Raw genomic sequence first — 25,935 nt, forward strand, 5'->3', positions numbered from 1 at the left:
TCACGACGTTGACCTGAATGTCGATATTGTGATGGCGAGGAGGAGGGAGAAGGGGGAGGTGTCCAGACTCCAGGCTTTAGAGCCCCGGGCGCTCATATCTGGAACACACACGCACACACACAAAATAGGTGAAGTTAAAATTACTGGAGGGAGCAGACAGCAGCACCTCATCCCTCAAAAATGCACAAACTGAAAGTTACCAACTGTCCAAATCATGAAAGAGGCCGACATTCACAGGGGATTCTTAAATGTGGCAAAAACGAAACTGTGAGTGTAAGTAAAAATAAAAATGCATGACAGCTGTGAGTAACGGGGCCGGGAGCCTGATGCAGCCTGCTCGCATAGCTAGTATCTCATGTATAATTTAAGGGACTCAATTAACTCTTATGCATCACTGAGTACTTTCCTGTAATTACATAATATCCATAAAAAACTCTTTCCTAGATAAAAACAAAAAAAACAAAAACAAAACATATATTATTGATGCGTCTGAACCAAATTTAATGTATCAGCGGTCCTTGTCTCACAGCGATCTCTTTGGCCTGCTAATGTGTTTTGCCTACATCTTTATTTCCGTGCGCTATCTAAAGAACCTCTTGGGGGGGGGTCAGAAAAATAGCCTATTTTTAAAATTACATTTGAAAGAAAAGTCATCTTGGTATTCTATCTCTCTCAACTCGGGTTTCCAGGGATTCGGCACAGAATAACAACAATGCAAATGAGCATTTAGAAAAGAAAAAGAACCCCCCCTCGAGTCTCCCAGGACAGTAATAGCACCTAGTAAAATAGGAAATCAACCTCGATGATGGAGATGGATCGCCGTGCATATTTCAGCAAATTGTAAGCCCGGAACAGTCGGACAGGGATGGCTGGGGACATGAGTAATTGTGAGTCAACAGAGGACAAAATGTTCCTGTCAGACTTAAGACGTGCTAAGTGACTTCATTTACAAGTGTGGGTAAATAATAATAAAAAAAAAACATGGCAGATTTAGGTCTGGGTAAATGTCAAATGTTTCCATTCTGCTGCGTTTCTCATGGTGGCATCAGCATATTTCAGAGACAGAGCTGCTGCTGGCAGAAAATCTTAAAATAATAACAGTCTGCCGCTTACTTTTCTTGCAGTTATTCCCCCCCCACACACACACGAGGAAGAGCAACCCAAATTTCATTTTAGCATATATGTGCTATGATCCGGTTGAGCTCACTCAGTTGGTGGATTCGTATGGGTTCCGATGCCGGGCCCAGCCCTCCTTCACTCATCGTCTGAATCCGGATGACGTAGTCGTCGTCTTGCTCGGGGAGGGTCAGCTCTGCGGTCGAATTGGCGGTCGTGAGAGTGTTTACCTCTCTGTGTCTCCGCCTGCTGCACGACAGCTGAACCGAGGGAGAAAACAAGGCGGAGGGCACATGTTAAACATGCAGCGTTACAGCCTGGCAGCTTAGAATCAATCAGCCGCTCAGTTCAACAGCAAGCCAGATAATGTAAAACTCACTTGGTAGCCTGTAACTTCTGATTCTGATTCCGTTGCCACCACAGGCTCCCAGTAAAGAGACAGCTGAGACCCAATTAGGCTCCATTCTACATTCAGTGGAGGTTGGGCAGGCGCTGTATGATTTGAAAATACCTCACTGTTATATTTCAGGACAGAAACCCGCTGGCGTCCCATCGTTAGACAGAAACTACTGCATGCCTCTATGGATAAAAACGACTCCTAAGAATGGGACTAGATGTTGACAATGTTTTTCCTGCTTTGCCGGGCGGCTAAGAATAGATGTTCTACCTCTAGACACAAAATCAAATATTTGAGCAGCGCCATATCTCAGGTGCTTCTACTTACGAGGTTTTTTCGTGGTGACATTGATCGCTGGGAGGAAGGGGCCAGTGCCCGCCGTGTTGAAAGCACTGACCGTCAGAAAATACTGCGCGTTTCCCATCAAGCCCTTCACCGTGACAGATGTCTGGTTCCAAGGCACCCTGACCTTCCCCATCGTCTCAGGCTTGGTGTCATCCTCCCAGTAAACCACCTGATTGAGGCACCATACACAAAACAGTCCAGCTTTTGCATTATTAATGATTTACTTTCATAAATTACTTCATTTGGAACAATCGCTGCTTCGTGTTTTATGAGACAGACGGTCAAACATGAATGCAAACCTTCTATTTTTAAGCTCGAGACTGATTACTTGATTTAATAATCAAATGGATTATTAAATTAATATTTTCCTGGATTCCTCATTATTAAATGAGCGTAAGCAGCTCAGTCAATATGATTGTTTAATATTCCTATTGTGGCGGCTCGGTGGCGCAGTGGTAAGCACTGTTGCCTCACAGCAAGATGGTTGCAGGTTCGTCTCCGACTTGTGGCCATTCTGTGAGGAGTTTGCATGTTCTCCCCGTGTCTGCGTGGGTTCTCTCCGGGTTCTCCGGCTTCCTCCCACCACCAAAGACATGCAGCTTAGGCTGATTGGTGATGCTAAATTGTCCGTAGATGTGAGTGTGTGTGTGGCTGGTTGTCTGTCTCTGTGTTGCCCTGCGATGAACTGGCGGCTTGTCCAGGGTGTACCCCGCCTCTCGCCCATTGACTGCTGGGATTGGCTCCAGCTTGGCCCGCGACCCGATGACGGATTAAGCGGTTAGAAAATGAAATGAAATGAACATTCCTATTGTAATTAGTAACGAATAAAGACTCAAGGCTGATTTCTGGGATGCTGGTGTAGCGCTGCAACAGAATTGTTCACTTGTTCGTTGGAATAAGGCAGTTTTTGTTGTGGCACGATAGCGCGTGTCAGCGCAGACGATCCGACACTTGCTATCATGATATCCTGTAACTGACAACAACACGAAAAGGCATGAGGACCGGCAATTTCCTTTTGTGCTCTTGAAAACACTTTGACATGTTTTCCACTTGTGTTGGTACAAGAGCGGTGCAATTTTGGCTGCAACAATTGGCCCAACTCAAACAACCACTTCAATGACGTTCGGAAATGAGCGCTTTGAGGTGCAACAAGGGTGATGACAAGCATTTGAATTGTGCTTTGCGTGATTGCCATTTCCATTTATAAAGGGTAAAAATGTACCTCATAGCCCAGAACCCTTTCAGGGCTGTAGGAAAGCGCCTGCCAATTCACCTCAGTCTCAGAGGCTGAGGCACTCCTGGCCCAAACTCCTGCTGGCATCCCACTTGGCTCTGAAAACACACAAGAGGAGAGTGAGCTGAACAAACCTCTTCAGTTTGTACAGCCAGAAGTGTGTGGCATTCCTGTTGATGCATACTTGGATGAATCGTCTCAAACAGGTGGCGTTGCTAACCAGACCATCACTAATACTGCTACTACTACTACTACGACTACTACTACTACCACTGCACTTTCGGCTTGTCCCGTGAGGGGTAACCACAGCAAATCAACCTTCTCCACTTCACCCTGTCCTTTGCATCGTCCTCCCCAACACCAGCCACTCTCATGTCCTCCCTCACTACGTCCATGTATCTTCTCCTGGGTCGACCTCTAGCCCTGTTCCCTGGGAGCTCCATCCTCAGCATCCTTCTACTGATGTAGTCCCCGTCTCTCCTCTGGACATGTCTAAATCATCAAAGTCTGGCCTCTCTGACCTTATCGCTAACGTCTAACCAACGCTACACAAACATTAAATTACAGTGTGATCACTTTGGCACGGCCATATAAAAGCGATATTTGGAAGCAACCAGCCAATACTCCCTTAAAGGCATTATTATTTTCTGTTCAGTTTGCTAACCTTTTGTCCTTGTGAAAATATTTCAGTGATATTTATGCTTTTTAAAAACAGATATACCGGTATATATATATTTTTTAGCTTTGGGAAAAGTTCAGCTCAATTTCATCCTCTTACCAATCTCTGCGGAGTAGATGGTGACCATGGGGCTGAAGGGCCCCTGTCCTTTGCTGTTGTACGTGCCAACTTTGATGTGAAACGGAGAGAAGGGCGCGATGCTGTCATTGCGGTGCACGTAGCGGGATGCGCCCGGGGCAGAGGTCGCCACATGAGTCCAGCTAATTTCTCCAAAGGCCCGGAAAGCAATGATGTAGCCAAAGCTCTCGCCATTCTGTAGTTCTTCGGGGACAGGCTGAGAGTGAAACACAAAACTATAGTGATATTAAAACATATACAAAACCCACTCATGCTCACCCCGCCACTGAGCCGACAAAGCCCCCAGCCATTCTTACAGCACCAAAAGAAGCGGCCTCCAAAACTCCAAGTCCAGAACGACTGAAAACGGTTTTTAAAATAAAAAAGTATTTCTGGAGAATTTCCAATATTGACACTGCTTTATTTTCATACCACTAGATTCATTGTTACATTTATTTGATTGATTGATTGATTTATTATTAGGTAAATAAAAGCATCAAATCCAAGAACAGCTATCAGATTCAGTGTTCTGTTTGTGAGAAACGACGCCAGCGCCTCACATGCAGATGCTGTAATTAAGAAATTACAACAGCTTCAGCATCAAACTCCTGTATAGACTTTATGACACCCACAAGCCAAATAGAAGCAGAGCTCTGATTTAGGGAGAGACGTTAAGGACCTCACTCAAGGATAAAAAGAGATTAACTGCAGCCACTTTGAATAACACACTAGAACATAAGACTGATGACTTACCTCCCATGTGATGACCAGTTCAGATCTGCTCCCCCCTCCTCCACCCACATCGCCTGGCGCTGCATCAGGAACTACACAACACACACACAAACACACACACACGGTTGGCATCTCCATGTAAAAAGCAATTTACAAAAATAGATGGCAGTAAAATCATAAATTGTTTGTCCATGGAGATCACAGCTTGAGGTTTTCCATCCGAGGAGGACGGATGGCATGATGGTGACTCGTTTCCACCGTACCTGCATCCTCTGTCCTGGTCTTGACCGAGACAGGACTGGGTTCTCCGACCCCAACGCTGTTCTTGGCCAAAACCCGGAACTCATACTCCACCCAGGCATTGAGGTCCACTACAGTGGCTGTCAGTGTGTTACCATCAATTTTCTCAGGCACTGTAAAGAAAAAAAGACAAACACATCATAACCATGAGCTTTTTTTTTTTTTTAAGTAAGGAAGTAGCGAAATAAAAAGGACAACAAACTCAACAGTATGCAGCAGCAAAAAGGAGTCATTCATAAAAAAAGAAAAGAAGTGTCACACACACTTGGATCAAGAGACAAATAGAGAGTTGATATGGAGGAGTGTGAAAGAGGGAGGTGACATAATGAACAGACGTGTCCACAGGACAGAAAAAAGTTTCTCTAATCACAAAAGTTAGGATTCTGTTTATTCCTGCGTGGGGTAACAAAGAGATCCGTTATACACACTGGAGTCCTCTTTGAAACAACGGCAGCCTCGCTGCATTACTGGAAATGATGAGGCTGTTTAGCCTTGGTATAAACGTATCTTTTGTGATCCAATCACAAGAGGATTGTTACCCTATATGGTGTGTGTGTGTATATATATTATCATTTTAATAGCACAAAACTGAAAGATTCTATAAGCAAGTGGGGTAATTTCTCACCGCACAACGAAGTTCTTATATTAATTGCTGCTAAATGCATTTGTAAAATCTACCACCAATAATAAAGGGTCGTCTTTCATAAACTTGCAAGAGTGAAAATCTTTAAACAGCTTATTCAAACAGCTGCGGAATATCATACATCCCGCCCGCATCTTTCTATCTTGCATCTCCTCGATACTGTTGCATTCGTAGCTGCTGTAGTCGCTATGAATGATCAAGTTTTCTGGAGTGAAACTGTTCTCAATTCAGTGTAAACTGATTAAAAAATGGTTCTCTGCAGTACGAAGTATCCAGGTCAAATATGAATCTGTGGATACAATACTCCACCATTTAGCATTGTTTGAAAGAGTGAGCTCTTTCAAACAAGCTCAAAATCTGCTTTCAAGTGCCTCTGCAGATTTCATCACCGCTCTAAATAATAAAACAGACAAATCATTACACCATTATGTCAGGAAATTTAACATCATAATGATTACAGTCAGGTGAGGTTTGGTTTTGACTCGACTGTCAAAAAGGACCTGATCTCCTTTGTGTGGAACAGCAAAGTCCAGGACTTCACAGAGAGCTAATCAGCTACATGCTATCAGGGTTTAGAGTTTTCTTTTAGGGGAAGAAGAACAAAAAAATATGCCATTCGAAAACATGAAAAACTCAACAGACCCGAGGAAAATTGCCAAAGTGATAATTAACGTTTAATATAATTAAGCGGCTTTCATATTGTATGCCATTTGATCTGTTTTGTAGATCAATACACTCGTTAAACTATTTCTTTTTTTTTGTTCCTTTGGTAAGGATTGCATTGAACCTCATTGTGTTTATGTTTCAGCATCACGTCTGTGTGATTCAGATTGAGACGCTTTACTCTTCCCAATTCCCAAAAGGATCTATTATTTCTCTTCATTTGATCCTTCTTGCAGTGGGCTGTTATTTTCACAATGCCTGCGGTGCAATTTGGGCTTCACCTCAATGACGTTTACAATGCCATTTAACTCTGCATGCTAAATTAATGTGTGCCTTGAAAATTTGGCAGGGCCCTTCGAGAGCATTTTCAATAAGCAGAACAAGAGCTGGATCAGGTGAACGTTCTGGTGCGAGGGCTGGGGCAGGTGTAAACCTCATTTAAGAGGTTCAAATGAGATCATGCCACATATGTTAACAATGACATACAGCTCCCTGGAGTACGACCTGCAACCCCCACATCTCCACGACTTTTGTTCACCAGCTACGCCTACACGCTGACCTCGAAAGCTGGGATCGCTCAGAATAATATCGCACGTGATAAAGATTAAATTTCATCTTCCTACCTGTGTTAACCCTCTGCCAGCCCACGGTGAAGGGAGTCCTGGTCTGGATGAGATAATTGCCGATGGGGCTGCCGTTGTCTTTGCCGGGGCTCCAGGCCAGCTGCGCTGTGCTGTCTGTCACCTCCTCCACCATCACAGAGTCTGGAGGACTGGGGGGGCCTTGTTCAATCACAGGAACAGACACGGTGAGATACAAGCATATGCAGCAGCACAGGCAGGACGGCAACTTGCGTGCTCGGGAATACTGCAAGAAAAATACAGGCTGCAAATCAAATTGTGCCTCAGCAAGAGATTGCTATGCTTAGCTGAAATTAATGCAGCGGTGGAATAAAATAAAAAAAACGAGAGAAAGATCTGAATTTTACCATCCGTTCTGTCATTCGCAAAGAATTAAAGGTTCATTCAAGACTTATCCTCCAATATTTATCCAGCTTGTAATCATTCCCCGTCAGGATCGTCCTGGTAATTGATCAATGAAACAGCAGACGGGAAAAGACGAAGGCTGTTAAATCATAAGGTAAAATATGAAAAAGGGCCTAGAAGCTCTCAAGGAGTGCTTTTATCATTTATTTTCTATTATCCCACCACTTAAGCAGTGTGATGTTTTACTTTAGTCCCGTCTGCTGTTTCCCATTCTAATGAATGTGTCGTCTCATCAGAAATAATAGACCACTGGAGACAGACGGCAGAATAATAACCCCCCCCCCCCCCCCCAGCAGCTCTGCTCACCGGCTCTGAAGTGGTCTCCAAGCAAAACATTCTAATTATTAGCATTAAATGATAATTCTCCTAAACAGTCAGTGCTTTGGAATTAAACGATTGATTTTGTCTTCATGGCTCGTGCACTACGAAAAGCGTTTAGCAGACGGTTAATAAGTAACTCCTGAAGTGAACGGTCGCGCTTACAGAAGCATTTAGCGGGCTGCCTGCATACATTTGGCCTTAAAGCGCCGGCTTTACAGATATCGATCTCCGTAAAGTCATTAGCAGCTCCAAATCTAAAATTACAAATACAAAACTCCGGCCGATAAATACGTATTATTGGAGCATGTAATCGAGGATCCATTCCTTATCCTCCTAATTATATCTTTGTTGGTTGAAACAAGAGGATGACTGTCTTGGTGGGATTTAAATAATCTTTTATTAATACTGACAGACTGTTCTGGAGTTTAGTGTGGATTTGGCAAAGGGCAAACTAATATCTGGCTGCATTATTTAGACTTCCACACATGCTAATGTTATTTTTATGTGAACTGAATATTGGCACAACATAAAAGTGAGGATGAACACCAGAATTTGTAATAATAATAATGAATAAAAGCAACATTGTACAGTGTTGTACTGACTGTATTTTCCTTCACAATGACTTCCAGGATGATGATGATGATGATGATGATGATGATGATGATAACGATGAGGATGATACAGCTGGCAACCAAACCACAATCAAGATGTTATCTGTGTAACGTGACCTTCTCCATCACCACTAGCAGCCTGTGAAGGGGTAGAGCGGCATCACAGAGCGGCGTGTGAAACATTTTCTTTAGCCATTGTAAAAAAAAACAAGAACCCAGATGATCATTCAAGAGCCTTTGATTCGGTGAGATATTATCATTGACCTTCAGCGCTGAGAGAAGAGTGGAACAGGATGTGAAATAACACCCTGCGAAGCGCCCAAAACGCGACCACTGCCTATTCATACCGGATAACACTCGAGTGCCAGCGCCAATGACACGGATGATCAGTACCATGTTTAGCGCGCTCACAAACGCCTATTTACATTCACACGCTTTTTCGCGCAATTGGCTGAGTTCTCACACTGTTGTGTTTTTACAGCTGCATTGTTTTGAGGACAAGTAAATGCAGTGACAAAATAACACCAGATTCTAAGTGTGTGTGTGTGGGGGGGGGGGGGGAGTTCACTGCTGCTTCTCCCACAGCATGCAACCAAGATAACAGGCTGGGACTTATTGAGTTAAAGTCTGGAACTATCTGTCCTGGAGATTTCTGCCTCCAACCCAAAATAAATGGAGGTGGTATTTTTCACGCTCACAGCTTTAAATAGTGACAAAAAAAAAAAAAATCACCAGTAACATCTCTTTCAGATTTGGTGTCCCCATTTCTTCAGGTAACACGCAGTAAGCAGAAAAAGTGGTGGCAGTTAGTTGTTTTTAATGAACAGCATGTTCTGTCAGATTCCTCAGATTTTTATCCTGTCAGTGATGGAAACATGAAAGAAATTCAGTACAATTACAAAATGACTGCATTTAGGCATAATTTCCAGATCATTCCATTTTACTTATGTCGTTCCATTTGAATACCCTCTTTGCCTCTACTCCATTACAATGAAGGGTTATTTTCACTTATCAGACAATTAATTGTAATTTTTAAAGACACTGTCTCCCTGGTTCTCTTTCAAGAACAAACAGTCTTCTCTCCTCTGAACTATTCAGGCAGTTGTATTTTTTTTGTGAATATTTGAATATTTGATTTCTATTTATAAGAGCAAATATTGGTTTTCTAGTATTTTATTTAAAAAGGGTTTGTATTGTCAACAAAAAAACAAGCATGAAATATCATCCACTACAGATTGCTTTTCAATGAAGACAGAAATAAGTTATTTAAATTATATCTCTTAAATGTATTTCTTTTGAACTTATGAGAGAAAATATTACATTTTCTAAAAATGTCAAATAAACAGAATGCCTAGAATTTCCAAATATCAATATTTAAAAAGATATTGAGTTTTTGATTCACGGCCTCAGAAACAAATTCCACTTGCAGAATGAGTAATGTAACCATGGAAACTAAAACCAGAAATTGTGAAGCTCAATTAGATAAATGTCAAACTAACACGAAACCAAACAAAAAATAAAAAAAACAAGACCAAACTAAACAAAATTATATTTTTAATATCAAGCTGGAAGAAAACAACAAATATAACTTACATTTATCTAACTAAACTAACTAAAAGATGGGGATGCTAATCAATCGCCTGTAGGTAAATGACACATTTCTTTATCATCTGCGTGAATCCTTGGTGGTTTTATACACTATCTGCGTTTAGTAACCAACCGGAAGAGTTACTTGTGCCCTTCATGGACGGGTGGGGGGGGTGGGGGTGCGGGGGTAGGTGTTTCTGAATACCATGTTGACTGGCAGGTTGCTAGATTGCTAAATAACATCCTAATCGACGTGCCTGTTAGAGGTTTGCGGTTGTGAACAGGCAAAGCCATTCCTCGTGCTCCGTGACTGGTTTTGCGATTCAGCCTCATGCTTTGTTGGCCAACATTTGAAGCCATTCGATCCAAGTGATGAGACATCCACGACAGCTGCCGTCAGCAGGAAGTGTAAATAATGGAGCATCCCAGTCAAAGACGAGTTTCTCTCAAGTCAATACCCGGGCTAATCCTTTTCCACGGGCCTCTGTTTGACAAACAGCTTCATTTCCACTTAGTCCTGAGCCATTTCTTTGAAAAGGGGTGTTTATTAATGCTACTTGGCAAGAAGATATTGAGCATGTCAAGTTAAATTAAATTAAGATATGGATCCAAACCATTCCAAGCCTTGGCATCAGAAATTACCCCTCCCTTCATTTGTCCTTCGACATATTTGTGTTGTGTCAATTTGCTGAGCTATTTGGGGTATCAGCAGCAGGAACATCCCTCCTCTCACGCCGCAAGCAACACAGAAGTTCTTGTATTTTCCTTCGGCTGATGCAACCCTTGACAACTGCGTCTCTGCGGCGCCTCACATACTGCACAAAGGAAGAGCAGACAGGAATCTAAACATTCTACTGTCAAGTGCTTTGCAGCAATATTGAAAATGTGGTCATTACTACGGGAGAAGGAGAGAGAAAAGCCGCAGAGAGCTGATATTCCAATAACGCTACCCAAATGTGTGACATTCTCTCCTTCCAGACATCGCTGAATGCAATATGAAAGAGAAGTAAGCCTCCTTTATCAAATGCCACCAAGCGAACTTCTACCAGAAATGAGAAGGACATGAAAACTGCGTGCACTCTGGTGACACCTGGGTGATTTTCATGAGAACAAGGGCATTGTGTGTTGGAACTGCAATCACAGCTGAAACAAAACTCATTTAAGTTTGAAGCCGAAATGAACATTGAAAGCTCTGAAAGTCAGCACAGTTAATAATGCTCAGGGGACATCAACGCAACGTCTTCATTTCTGTCTTTTCATGCAAAACAGCAGCTCTATTTGGTAAAAAAATAAAACAATAAAACATCCACAGCCCAATTGAACAGCTACTACACGTGTCCTGAAGCAGGACGTGAACTGTTGATGGAGTTGATCCATGTGCTTTCTGCGTGGATGAGGGGAACATTCTCAAGTCCTTTTTGTCCGTTAAGGCAGAAAAGCGCTAAGCAAATACAGTCCATTTCCAATTTGCGCTGAAGTCTGGGATGAATGTGTTGATTTTTCTAAATCCTGCATGAGAGCGCCGTTTTAATTAGTGACTGCAGAACAGACAGGGAGGTTTTCTTACCTTTCACAATCAATACAGCTACGGCTGACAGGCTTTCCACGTCCGAGTCCACCACACAGATATATTTGCCGGCATGGTTAAGCTGAATGTTCCTTATCATCAGATCTCCTGCTGCTCTCTGCCAATGAGAGGAGGAGGTTTTATGTAGCATGAAAGATAACAGACCTTGTGACAGCTTATTAAAGAATGTAGCCAAGCATATATAAGGTGCAGTAAATAGCACTGCCAAAAACATATTCGGATTCCTGCAGTTACTTGGCTGCGAGTCCGCGACGTTTAAAAGGATCTTTTACGCTGGAGATATATTTTACACATATTGCTTTGACAGCTGGTGCAGTCAAAGTCAGATAAGAAAAACATAACGAACAATTTATGAATATGACAGAACCTCTTAGTCACACAGTGCCGGCAAAAGATGAGCTAAGGTGAAGAGAATCAAGGCCAACATCGTTTGCGACCAGAGTTTAGTTTGTAACAAGGCTTTGACTATTTCACTTGCTTTTCCTTTGCGTTCATCACCGTGACCGTCACAACCTGCTGCAAGAAGCCGCGCAAAGACGTTAGAGCTGTTGAGTTAAGTTGTTTTTGGTTCAATTGGTGAGGCAAAACAATAATAATCAGTATGGATTCTCACCTGAGGCAGTAAGCAGCAACCCCCGGTGAAGACATTCTCCTGATATTGGCAGGAGAATGTGAAAAGGACAGCCAACAGGTTTTTTTTTTTTTATTGCGGAAATTAAATTCCTTCACGCACAAAGTAAAGTTCAAAATCTCTTTTGACTCGGGGAAGGAGCTGCCTCCTCTTGAAAGAACGTTGTCAAACACACAAGGGGGGAAAGTGGTTAATCTCAAAGGGCACGAGGCTGTTCTGAGAGAGTTTTGACATTTTGGGGCTCCTTTAAGAGACACCATTAACGATGCGGATCCCCCTTTCTTCACGAGGGGCTGTGCAGCAGGCTATGTCAAAGAGGGATTTAAAAAGACTTGGCAAAAGTATTTAAAAAAAAATTGATGACTTCAGATGGCTGAGCGTTGGTGAGAGAATTGCGCTTGGAAAAAAAATATGACATCCTGCCACCATGGCTGAGCAATTACCACATTACCTGGGTGATGGTTTTAATATCAGGAGCATATTTTGACATGGCAAACACCAAATACAATTGGGGGATTAGCGTGGGCTGAGTGGCGTGTGCGTTCTTCTAAAGAATTCCGCATGCCCACAGCTCATCACAGGGGATTCTGAGAATCTGGACGACATCACAAAGCCAGCCATGATGTCAAACCACAAGCTGTCTCTCTCAACTAATCACCCGAGTGAAGTGAAGCAAGATGGGAAGGAGGTGTCAGCTGGCCATTCGCACATTCTTAAAATGCATGACTGCGGGCCACTCACCCCGCCCACAAGCTCAAAGTGGCCGTCTCCCTTGGTGATGAGTTGTCCGTTGAAGGCCCAAGAGAAGGACACGTCGAGGACGGGGTCGCTGACGACCTGGCAGGGTAACACGATGCTCTCGCCCACAATGATCTCCATGTCCACCGGCCCCTGGGTGATTCTGGTTGGATCTGCCCCAGCCCGCCCCCCAACCGGGAAAATAAATACATAAACTTTAAGAGATAGAGCAATTCTTACCGCTACCAAAAAGGTATTATTTATTGCCGGCATGGGCTTGTTTGTTTGTCTGTTCATTAACTTTCTTCAAACACAAGGATATCTGCAGGAGAACAAAAACTGGATTGGAATATTAAAAATGGAATTATAAGAGGGAAATAAATAAAGATGAATACCCAGCAGTGCAGTCCTACCCCCCACATGTAGACAAGGGCCATAGCGGGGGCAGCACTTGGATGTGCTTGTGCATATGTCAAACATATCTCTTCTTTAATCCTCAATATTACCCCCACTTGTCAGTGAGATATGTTTTTTAAGTAAAATGTAGACAGAGGGCAGATCAGCATTTTCCACCACACACCAATGCTCTTATTGCCAGCAATAATGGCCAGAGATATCAGATATGTCACCCAGCAAGACCAGCACGGCTCAAATCCAGTAATCTCTTCAAGATTCTCCAGCACTGAGCTCTAGTATTTTTGATTTATTTATTAAATTACAGAACATTCAAGCCAGCCAACCTGCGTTTCACTTCAAAGGCAAGGATTTGAAATGAATTCCTTTATCTTGTGGTGTGAAACTGGTTCAAGAGATAATGCCGAATTGTAAAAGCGGCTATTAGAGGGTTAGTGCTTCCACAAAACATTCCCATTCACTGTCTTCAAACATGTAGTCCACCGCTTGCTTCGGTCATGTAGTTAGTTTCATGACAATAGCGACAGGAATCAAGTGTGTTGTTCTCATAAAAGCTCAAACAACTTACTAAATTAGAAATACATCTTATATCATTTTTGTTTTCAAAATGCATTTTGTAAAAGGCAGTGGAGATCATTGTTATTATGAAAAGTAACTGAGACATCACATCAATGGTTTAAAAGGTACACAAGGGACAGAGTACTCTGCGGAACACACGGAGACACACTCTAATGCATTAAGTCACAGGCAGAGGAGCGTTATCTCTACAAAGGAACGTCTCAAGAAAGTCTTAAATAACGTGATAACATGAAGCCTGCCACTACTACCCTAATACCCCAGGCAAGAACGGCTCTTCTGACATCCTGATAGATGTAATGAGCTTCTCAGTGCGTCCCGAACACAAATGCGGGATGCTGCTGCCGAGAAAGACAGATAATTTAAAGTCTTATATTTGATCTAATTTAACTAGACGTGTCCCCTCAGTTCTTAAGCTAATAATAATAATCAATGTCTGAGGCACAGCTCCGAGTCACTCATTGAATTACAGCATTGAAGGGAAATGAATGAATGTTTGCATTGGCCTGAACGCAACCATGCAAAAACACATCAGACAAAAGCATTCAGCACATTAGTAAAATAACCAACTAGAGAAAACACGGCTATCACCTGACAACCTGATATCGCCGTCTAAAAGCCCTCCTCACTGACAATTTTGCAGCACATTGGTGGTTTCAACTGCTTGGAGGACAACAATGATGGAGTAGCCCCAAAACACCTTCCGAGTGCACGAGCGCAGCCAAACAACTCAATAAAATCAAACTGACATCCAAGGGATAGTTTTTTTCCCTCCACTAAGAGCATTAGTGAATATTACAACCCTCAAAAAAAAAAAGAATACTAATCTAAAAGTATGTAAAGGTGTAGTATTTATGAAAGTTGACTCGTCTTCAAAGAAAGCAAACATTTGACATGCTCCTTAGAGAAATAAAAAAGATAAGAACGTTTATTCAAGTTTTCTACGCGCTGGTTATTGACTCAAGCCCTCACGGTACAGTAGGTCTCTCTTTTTAATCCATACTGAGCAAGACATTCTGCTTACTAAGTGGCCCACGCAAACATTTGGCCACTTAGCAGCTGCCCTCACCGGTAACGAGGAGCCTTCCAGTTGTACTTGACATGCCAAATCTATTGCGAGCGAAGCACGTATAGCTGCCCGCATCAGATTTGCTCGCGTTGGCAAGTCTCAGCGTTCCATCGGGGGAAAGTGTGATCCTACAGGAGAGAGCAGCACTTTACAAGTAAAGAATCACATTATCAGCAGATAAAACCTCTGATACGGGATCTGTTGAAATGTCAAACTGCTGGGATGAATAATTACACATAATAAAGACATGCGCACTCAAAGATCTGTTGCAATATCACCGTAACAGCTGCACTGGAATAGCCATCAGTTTAGGCATTACCTGTCACTGGTGTGAATAGGCAGGTTTCCTTTCTTCCATAATATGCTAGCGATGGGGTAGGCCTGGGGTTTACATTCTAAAGTGACCGTCGATCCCGCCTTGGCTTTGAGCAAAGCTCTGAGAATGTTCCCTGTGAAGTCCGGAGCAGAGGCTGATGGGAAACAAAGACCGACTTCAGTAAAAGACTGCGGCTGGGCATCTGAGGTAAATAAATATAGCACTAAATCACAAGGTGATGATATTTTAGTCCACTATGTGTAAAATGGATTCATAGACAGGGCCTTCACTTATCTTAATAAAATATTTATGTAAAAGACCGTGATTATTATTAATCTGGGAATTCTGTATCTATTACCCCCATCCGCGTTGTAGCACAAAAGTAAATCCGGATATCACAGAGCGAGAAAAAAAACTATTTTCAAATGTGTTTGCCCTCAGAAAACCATCCCGAGAGACCCCATTATCCAGTAATCCAGACAACCTTTACAAAAGACAGCAAGTTGACCTTTAGGATTCTTTGGCAACAATGATCAGAGGATTTAAGGGACACATAAATGCCGTCCTACCTAAAACCATTAGTTCAGCGGCAAAATATATGACGCTGTGTTTATTCTCAGCCACACACTGGTACATGCCGGCATCAGATAGCGTCAGCACTGGCACTGACAAGATTCCATCCTCCACATGGATTCTGTCCTGTGAAGAAACGGATGAAAGAAAGTCATTATTACTGGAGACTTGAAAGTAGCTTTTGGTCGAACCTGCTGGCGCCGTTGGCTGGGGTTAGAAGCCACTGTCAACGGACACAGATCAAACCAGGATCATGTTGCAGAAACAGTATCAAAGCAGAACCTTGCTTTCCAAATCTGCTTTTTCTAGCCATCTTGTGAAACCGGTCTTTAGTGTGCATCAGTCTGAACCGCTTCTAGAGGCTTTCAGGGCTAATATCCAAAAGTGAATTGTGACCACGTGCAACTTTGAGTCTTATGTGGCGGCATTCTTTATTGTCTTGTGAAATCCAATCAATAAATGACATTTGAAAAGTGTCCTTTCTTAATAATAAAACTTTTATACGAGGTTGTATTTGCAGTCTAGCGCAAAAGAGAAAGTGTCGCTTTGAACTGCATCGCTGATGTAATGCTGGAAGCAAAATGAAGTTTAAAGCACTGCGTCGCAAAATACGGTGCGCTGTTGCATACAGTACATTTCACCAGAGATAAAAATTCATTGTCCCTTAACATGGAGGAGCTTAAACATGCTCCATGAATAATGAAAACGAACCACTGGCTTCATTCAAGGATATGAAGCAATCTCTGAGGGACGCCATAGATCCACTCTCCAAGAGTGTGTAATCGGCCAAGGGAGAGTTACATCCATGTCTCATCACTGGCACACCTCAGCAAGATGTTTACACTCTCCTCTCATCTCAGGCTAAATTGCACTTGGGAAAATTTGCAACGTGTTTGATGCCACGGCTCTCTAAAATGAAAGGATGAGCAGAGGCTGAAGATTAAGTCTTTAAAATGAAATATTGGAAGGTGGTAGAGGCAATTTACCCCCGAGAGAAGCTGTTGGCCATTCTTCAGCCACGTGTAGGAGGGCTTGGGCTTCCCATTGGCTCGGCACTCCCAGTACAGTCTCTCCTCTATGACAAGGGCTGTGTCCTTCAGGGCCTGGATCCACTGAGGCTTGGCTGGGGAAACAGATTTATGCACCAGTGAAATGTGTGACGAGAAGCAGCAGGACAGATTCAAAAGCAGCAGAACTATTTCACTTCATATGCTGCATCAGAAATAGTTCAAAGGAAAGCACGATTGACAGCTGAAATAAGTGGAAATCATACAAATGTTAAGAGAATGGGTTTGATTTAAAGAGGGGGAAAGAGGAGCGCGTGGAGCATCCCTTACTTTCATCACTTAAATGTGTCAGCAGCCTTTCGCAACTGCAGATGATCACTGAGCAAAAAGCGGGAAGCTCGCGCGGTGGGTTAAGGGCGTCCGGCGCTCCCACCCACACCAACCTGTCACATTAATTTTGTCTTACTCATCTCGAACACAAACTCATCCTGCATCTTACCTCTTACATATTTACAGCTTTTCAAGAATTTTCATGGGTAGAGTGCTGTGCCCATAATAAGCACAGCTCACTTCGCAGGCATCGTACATGCCGTCAGCTCCAATTTCACGAGTGCCATTTTCCCATTCACTCAAAAATTCACAACTGAAGAAAGCCAAGAAGCCGGAAAATTCAACAGCTCTTATTATTTGGGTAGACGCAATGACCTTCTCTGGCTCTGTGGATGCTAATGAGTGGTGAGAATTATTGCAATTATCAGAGTAACAAATAAATCCCTACCAGGTCGCATACTAACATCATTAAACACAAAAGAGGACGAATGGAGGACCCGAGACATTCTTAATCATTTTGCAATTAGCAATAAATTTAGTGTCATCTTAGCAAGCCAAACAAGAGTCTTTTTATTAGAGCTGCAGAATATATAATGTCAGCATCAGCATCACACATATGCAATGTAAAACAGGAAAATGAACCCAAAGACGTCGCATTCAAATATTTTGCTGCTTGATACTCATTTAAGTGAAAAATAAAAGTCTTAATAACTATAGGCTTGATAATCTTCCAATATGTAGTTTAAGCATCTGTTTCTCCAATATCGTGCAGCCCTTCTTCATACCATAGAAAACCAGTCGACCAGTGGCTGTGTTCTTGCCCATCCTGTTCTCGGCCACACACTCGTATCCTCCGGTGTCATCCTGCTGGAAGCTGGGGATCTCCAGCACTGCATTTGAGTACTTCATTTTCACTTTGCTGGGGAAAGGGATGCCATTCGCCCTCTTCCAGGTGATCTCGGGCACAGGGCTGGAGGAAATAATGGGAAACCTCAGGGGAAAATGAATCACTTTCCTTTTCACATTTAATGCTGTCTTAAAGGTTTCAGTTGTCTGTAATACACCGGCAGTAAAAATGTCTGATGGAGTTTGAAGTCTATTCAGTGTATTTTCTAAGGCTGAATGGCTTAGAGTTAACTCAACCCAACAAACAAATATAATACGGCTTTCCCCGCAAGGTTTCCAGACCACTTATGATGGCTTGATTCCACAGTCTAAAAGACATAATTGCCGCAGCAATTTACTATCCAGGATTCCAGAGGTTTCTCAGCTGGAATAAGAGAGAGGAGCAGAGTGAAAGCATGCTTCAAGGAATCCGGCTTACTTCCCAAGGGCGAAACATTCCAGCGTAACTGTTGATCCTTTTGCAGCAGATACATTGTCTGGGAAATTAACTTCTATTTTCGGCTCATATTCACCCATCACTCCTGTGAAGAGCAAGCACGAGAACTTTGTTCAGTCTTCCATTATTCATGACTTACAACCAATATGGCTTGCATTAAGGACAAAAACAACAGCGCCGTAAAGCTAACAGAGGAGAAATAAAAAAAGACACATGAGCAAACATTCCCTCTTGGGTAAACTCAAAACAGAGCCTCAGTGAAGTGCACATTTGCCAGAGTGCAGGGAAATACCAGCAAGGAATAATTTAAATCTGATCTTGGTGGAGTAGATTTGAAATTGTGATTTTTCTTTATTTTTATTTTAGCTTGTCTGGCTGTTTGTCTATTATCTCAAAGGTTTAAGTGGGTGTCTCTCAACCTCTGGTGTTTTGCTGTTGATATCAGTATTCAGGGAAGACAGCTGACACCAGGATAAGAAAGTCATGCAATGGTATTTAAATTTATGCAGCTACATGTACAGTATGCTGAGTGGAAACTAACTGTTTGAGCCACCGGAACACTCAGTGTAATGGTCCAATGATGTATAGCTGATGTTTAATTCATTCTGAAGGCAGTGTATATTCAGGATTTCTTTTTCTTTTTTTGTGTGTGAATAGAACAGCGTGAGGCTTCATGTGAAAGCACAGGAAAGGCTTTTAAAAATAAGGCAAATTAAAATGGAGCTAAGTCAGCACAATGTAGATTTGGGTGCTTTGTTTGCTGGCCTACATTAAGTAGTCACTTGGTCACTTACAGCCACAGTAAGAGCACTCATGCTTGTATGATGATTGAAGCCCCTTGAGAGCAAAGGTCCTAATACGTGGCTGAAAGACATACTCGTCACATCACGCCTGTGAGCGGCCGCCTTACCATCTGTCCTGAGGATGAGAGACGTGGGTGAGCTGTGGACTTTGCCCTTTGTGACGCTGTTCATCACCACACAAGTGTAATTGCCCACATCAGAGGGCTCAACCTTGGCAATGTAAAGGTTTCCGGTCTGCTGGGAGACGAAGCGTCGATTGTCTTGTTGCACAAAGTACGGGTACTCGTTGAAGACCCATGCAAAAGAAAGGTCTGGAAAACAAAGTGTGCAAATCAAGGATGCCATACAATGTGGTGCAAAATGTTATTAAGAGTCTTGTGAATAATGGTGTTTAAGATTATTCTTAGATTTTGTCAAAACGTCTCGCTAAAATGTTCCATAAATAACCATGGCGGTTAAAGACGTGAGAATTTACCTCCAGAGGAAGTGGGCGTTCCACAAAGTAAAACCACTCCTTGTCCTTCCCGGACTGACACCGCACTTCTGGTGTGGACTTTGAAATGGTCTAGGTCTGGAGGAAATAAACGAAAGAAAAAAATCACAGCAGGATCTCACAAATCATAGTGGAGTATTAAGCTCAAAGCGAGACTCCGACAAGCGAAAGACATTCTTGTGACAGTACAATGCCTACGAGAAAAAAGGCAGGGTGATGGAGAAAAGAGTTGGTACACATTAGTAGCTCTGCAAAAGAAAAAAAAGTACTTATGTTTGATCAAAGATATTCAATGACATGGCTTCCAGTTTGGTGAGAACAGTGTTCAATGTCCCATCTGTGAAAAGATTTCATCATGGGTTAGGTTGTAACTGGAAAAATCAGCCCATAACACAACTATTCTCGGTATCTATTACATAAAATACTTCAAAACAATACCAATATCTAGTTGTTTGACATTTTTAATTAAAGTAGGTTGAACAAGTTACCAGTTCTCCTTAAAAAGCATTACATCCAAATAGTGCTGAGAAAGGAAAGAACCAACAACCCATATGGTGATGGCAGAAGTGTGAGATCATCACAGGACAATGAATGAGATGCAATAAAGTGGATTAAGCACAAATGCTTTCTAAGCTTTCCTGAGCAGTCCTATGATATCAAACAGATTTCCCTTCAAATATACCAGGAAAGCATCAACATTACTTTCATGAGAGTCATTTGTGCCCAACTGAAACAAGCCAAGGTGAGACTGATTAGATTAGTCTTACAGGTATAGCCAATCACAAATGATAAACAAGGAGCAAAAAGTCACAATCCGCATATTTTCTAACCAGCTCAACACTGAATCTCTCAAATAGAAAAATGCATGAAACAAGCCCTTTCAAGCCACCAGGTCTATAGCATATGCGATAAGGTAATATCCACAGGCACAGCTGCAGACATCCAAGATAACTCAGACAAGTTCATGCAGTCAGCTCTGAGGCGAACAAAATAAAGAACATCACCTTCAAAGAGTTTGGAGGAGGACAAGAACTAAGAGAAATGGCCTATGGCATGAAGAATAGACTCAGGACAGAAGAAAAAACTGATATCAAACATGGAACAATTGCTGATAAAAACCAACATCATTCTAAGCATTATTTTGTTATACATTCAGTCATTCTACCAATCTACTTTTCCATCTCTACTCATTTGTCTGACTGTGTGTGTCTACATGCAATACATGCATTTACATGAGTGTGTATGAATGTGTAAGGTCATGCATCCACTGCACCATGTTGGTATGTGTATATGCATTTACAGATGCACCATGTACAGTGAGGCTATATTTGAATATTTTTACACCATAAAAAAAAAACATAAATAAGGCTCCAGTAAATACACTTAATTGATGCAGGCCTGCTTGTGCTGCAGTCGGTCAAGCTGTTTTTTAAGGTCACATGCAACAGATTGGTGCAACATCCTCCGTTATCACGTTGGGTTTGATCGACCGTGAACCTCCGCCGCATCCCGCCTGACCTGCTGTTGTGAAAATGGGAAAAATCCAAATGGCAAGTTGTGTTTTTTGCGTGGCTTTATAGAACAGACTGTTGATGAATTAAGTCAACACTGGGAGGAAAACAGAAATAGAGGGAAGATATTTGTGTGGGAATGCATTCTTTAAAAATATTTCCAATGAAAAACATGAAGAAAAAGACCCAGAGCACGTCCGAAATGTTTACTTGTGATCAAGTGCCGTGATGAAAAGCGAAGCATCATACTCAGACTGTCCCCACATCACTTTAACATTTAATGTAGCTCCATGCCACATACTGCAAAAAATATCGCCCACCCAGCTCCACGTGAAACGGAATTTCTCACCAAGACCAGTTGCATCCTATTTCCTTGTGAAAGAAAACAAAAGCTGATCAACTCTGACTATAACTCACAGGCAAACTGCAGACTTGCTCTCCTGCTGAGGACGGCTCCCACAGTGTTGTACGCCATACACTGGTACATCCCTGCATCCTGGTCGCGGTCCAGACTGCTTATAATGAGGTTGCCCCCAGACAGACGCCGTCGGCGATCCAAGCCCAGATTTATGACGGTCCCATTCAATGACCATCTGCGAGGGCAAGGACACGATCAGTCCCTGGCAAAACATCCTGTCCATGTCTTTCCACCAACGGAGGCGTTCTGACAGGAGACACTGTAGTCACTTGAAGTGAGAATAATATACTGTACATTTGTGCTGCTGTGGAGATTAAAGATTACTGTTGTGTTTTTAGCAGTCATTTCCTTTCCTGTCTTGTTTCAGCTTCACAGACAAAGGAATCAACAGTCACGAAGAGCATCTCGGGGAAGACCGCGGATAAACATTTTGCACACGTGAGTCACATTTCATTTCTTTCCCTTTTTTAATTCTTGCCAACTCATTATTTTAAAAACCGGCATCTTCAAAAGAGCACATTCTGCACATTTTATGGTGGTTATTTTTATACCCGTCGGTCTTTTTATATTGAATGTTTGTTTTTATTTTATTTCTACCACCTTCTGCTGCTGAAACTCTTCCATCTATGACCGTGAGAGCGTTCTATGTCTTCCATCAGTCTTAGCCATAATCATCCCCCCCTTTCTGCCACATTGTATTAACATAATGCGATATTATTCCACCTTTGACTCGTCATTAGGCTGCAACATTAGCACTTGGCAAGAGGTAAAAGTGGGCGGATGCAACAAAGGATGTTTTTTTTTTTCACACCCCTTTTCACCTTCAATTACTTCTTCCTTGCAGTTATCAGGTGTGGACATTTAAAACTAGAAAATGTAAGACCTGGGATAAAGCTGCCCAGCTTCTGGAAAGAAATATGTACTGATGTGGAAATACCATTTCTCCTATTATAGCAGGATAAAAATTGCCTCCGTTTAAATGTGCCCACAAATGTAAAAAAATAAGCAATGAAGTAACCAATTATGTGATGCACACCTTTAGGGCTCCTTTAAGACATTATGAAACTTCACTGAGCTACCCCTTTACATACAGGTGGATGGACAAGGGTAACTATTTGTGTAAATAATAATTCCTTGTTCAGCAGACTATGATTGCACAATGAAATAAATGAAGCACATTAAAGAAGAAAATATTGAGCTGATCCACTGATTTGAATAAGCACCACTATTCAACTGAAGCATGCTTTCCTTCTCTAAAGCCACAACGCTCTTTAAATGCTGTTCAAAAATGGAGCGTTGATGAGTTCAAGGGCAGAGCACCTTTCAAGAATGTTCCATCATTTTTCCTCAAAGCACAACAAAAAAATACATTTATTTTATTTTCCTTGAGCCTCACTCTTATATTCTGCTTTCCTTAAGAGGCAATAAAAGACAAGGAGGCCAGAATGGGCAATTTTCCAAAATGCTTTCAAGTCTAGCTTCCAAAAGAATTTTTTAAAGAATAGATCCAATCCACTGAATATTGATGAGTGCTTGCTGCTATATGCTGGACTAACTAGATAGCTTTGTTCCTGCATGTACTATTAACTGGACTAATTATTGGACATATTGTCTCCAGCTACCATTTTCACCTCTTTTTGACCTGCCCTGTTGTTTAGTGGTACCAGAACATCGGAATGATAATAACTCCATAACTAAATTACACTGCTGGATAATCTTCTTGTGAATGCATGACCATTAGACCACAGAGAAATCTCAGCATTCTATAAGATCATGAAATCCAGAGCCAAAGGCCTCAAACCTCAGGTCAGGTAAAAACTTTCCCATCTTTTGGGAATTTTTAAAAATGGCCTATTTTTATGACCTTCTGTGGTGAAGATGTTTTTATGTATAAGATGTGGCCCTTCTCACATGATTTCCTATGCTTCTACAATGCGCATCCTACGAAGGTCTCATCTTTTTGTGAGTGACAAGGCTGGCAGAAGAAAGGCAAGGAAGAGCCGTGTGAAGCCATTTACACTTCAAGAGAAGAGCCAGAGAGGTGCTGCAGGCATGGAGAGCCGAGCACGGCTCATCCAACCTATAATCAGTACATAGAGATATCAGCTCTTATCCAAGCAATTTGAACCTGAACTAATGGGCGATTATCATTCGGCATTTACTTCAGGGAGATTTAAGATGGACTGACGTCGATAATATCTGGCAGAGATGGCGAAGGGTTAGTTAATAAGAACAGGTCAAGACTTCAGGACAGCAAAGCTGGCAGATGCAAAACACTGTTTGATGTCACACCCAAATTACATGTTTTCAGCACTGATTAGTATACGTTACACAAGGTCCTCTTATGACATTGGCATCTCAGAAAATGTTTTCACTGAAGAAGACAGGAAAGCAGAGAAACTGCCTATGAGTTTCCTGAAAGTGCATAAAAAAGCAATTACTGCTCCTGGTTACTACTTACTGAATTACAGTTTTTTGCCAGAACTTTTTACAACCAAGTTATCAGAAATGATTTTGGAATGAAATGTTTATAGAGATTTTATGGCAGATTTTTCTTGTTTTAATAGTACAGATAAACTTATATACATATATTTTTTTAAACCTTAAAAGGATGCTTACATCTTGATCTAAATTCCTGCACAGTCCTTTACATGCTAGTCTCACCTGTACTGAGGAGGTGGTATCCCCTTTGCATCACAGGCCAGAGTAGCTTCTTCTTCTATCGAGTCCACAGGAATGAATAAGTCACCAGGCTCCATTCGCCATCTTGGACCATGGTATAATCCACTCTCAAGACAATCTGTCAGAAATATTGACAGCCTTATGATAACAGTGAAAGTAAAGGCCAATTTTGAAAGGGGGCCACTTATTTAATTCCTCATTTTTCTGAGAAACATATGGGAACTGACTCAGTGTGTTTCATATTATCTTGAGGTGTTGCAAAGTGCCTATTCGCTCAGATGCATAATATGAATCAAATGACAATAAACACCTGAGACTGCAGCACTGTAATAGGATGCCATTCCCGAGAATACAAATTTTTAAATGTGGCTTTTTCGTCCATCAATTTTTATTTACCGGTAATAAGATAGAAAAGGGAAAATAGGAAATTTGTGACACAGAAGCTCCAACCGGAAACAACTAGTGTGCGCTCTTATTGATAGACGTCTGTGTAGGTTCTCAGTCATCCAGGTCGAGGTGACTTATTGCTAGATTATAAACAACAACAAAAATAAAACTGAACTTTGTGCTGCTATCAATTCACAGTGTGTTCAAATGACGGACATCAGTCAATGATCCCTGCCTATGTGAACAACGGGACCCACCGGCATCAAAAGCAATAACTTGACAAACTGTAAAAACTAATTAAGAGATGCACACTTTTACGGAAAACAGGTGTGAAATTTCATTGAAATCTGTGCATCAGTTTTTAGGGTATGTGGATAGCCCTTACCGCATATTAAATGTGGACAGATGAGGGAATGGCATACGCCTCCATATGTATGTCAAAATTATTGTACATTATGTCTAAAGAAACACAATTTCTTTTCCCATTTCAAGAAGTAATTATTAGTCTTTCTTTCTATTTATGTAGTAATTTTTTAAAATGTATTTCTACAATAAAGACTTTTACAGCATTTCTAAGTCACCATTACTAAAACAATCAAATCGATCTCTTTCCTGAACTACCAACAGCAAAGGCCAAAAAATGTGACTTCACTTTATTAACTATAATTACTTTAGTCTATAATTTCAATATGAAAGCGATACAAAAACGGAGCCAGGCTGACAAGACCTCATTTCCCAGGAGACTTCATGTCCAGTGGCTGACAGACAACGATGCAAAGTTGAAGAAAGGCTTATAAAGAACCAATCTAAATGCAGATGGTGTCATTATTTAACAGCCATTATATATTGTGCTATCAACCTTCACTACATAATGATACTTTAAGACAAAAAAAACATTGTTCATATTGCCGGGTTAAGTAACAGAAGTGTCAGTTTTTGCTCTGTTTTTTTTTAACTACATAGCTATTTCCAAGCGAAGGCATGAAAGAGACTCCCCAGTCACAGAGAAATGAAGAGGAAGTCTGAGAGGACTGAATCTGTCTCGCTGGAAGTCAATACTGAGATGGGTTCTTTTAAAACTCGTTCAAACTCTTTGACACAACACGATTTTTGGCTTTTGAGCTATAATCTGGCAACTATAAATGTCGAAATGAGAAAGAATCATTACTCAAATAAAAAGGAGGTTTACCTGCCAGACAGTCAATGATTGATAACAGCAGAAGTTGTTTCCATGGCAACGTCATCTTTGGCAGGCAAGGGCAAATG

The 25,935-nt window shown here is 41.7% G+C and overlaps 1 protein-coding gene across 1 annotated transcript; it reads right to left on the reverse strand.

Moving 5' to 3' along the window:
• Positions 1 to 25,913, reverse strand: LOC137907649 (contactin-3-like). Its single transcript, XM_068752008.1, has 22 exons — positions 25,859 to 25,913; positions 24,265 to 24,400; positions 21,600 to 21,775; positions 19,654 to 19,749; positions 19,286 to 19,489; positions 18,358 to 18,460; positions 17,819 to 18,003; positions 16,683 to 16,819; positions 15,693 to 15,822; positions 15,127 to 15,277; positions 14,808 to 14,935; positions 12,752 to 12,921; positions 11,359 to 11,476; positions 6,850 to 7,008; positions 4,884 to 5,033; positions 4,642 to 4,712; positions 3,871 to 4,105; positions 3,081 to 3,190; positions 1,841 to 2,027; positions 1,496 to 1,608; positions 1,208 to 1,376; positions 1 to 98 (listed from the first exon to the last, which is right to left on the reverse strand). Exons 1-22 carry the CDS (start codon positions 25,911 to 25,913, stop codon positions 1 to 3), a joined length of 3,081 nt encoding a protein of 1,026 aa, XP_068608109.1.
• Between the last annotated feature and the right edge of the window lie 22 nt (positions 25,914 to 25,935).

Source organism: Brachionichthys hirsutus, chromosome 2 (assembly GCF_040956055.1).
Source record: "Brachionichthys hirsutus isolate HB-005 chromosome 2, CSIRO-AGI_Bhir_v1, whole genome shotgun sequence".
Lineage (NCBI taxonomy): Eukaryota > Metazoa > Chordata > Actinopteri > Lophiiformes > Brachionichthyidae > Brachionichthys > Brachionichthys hirsutus.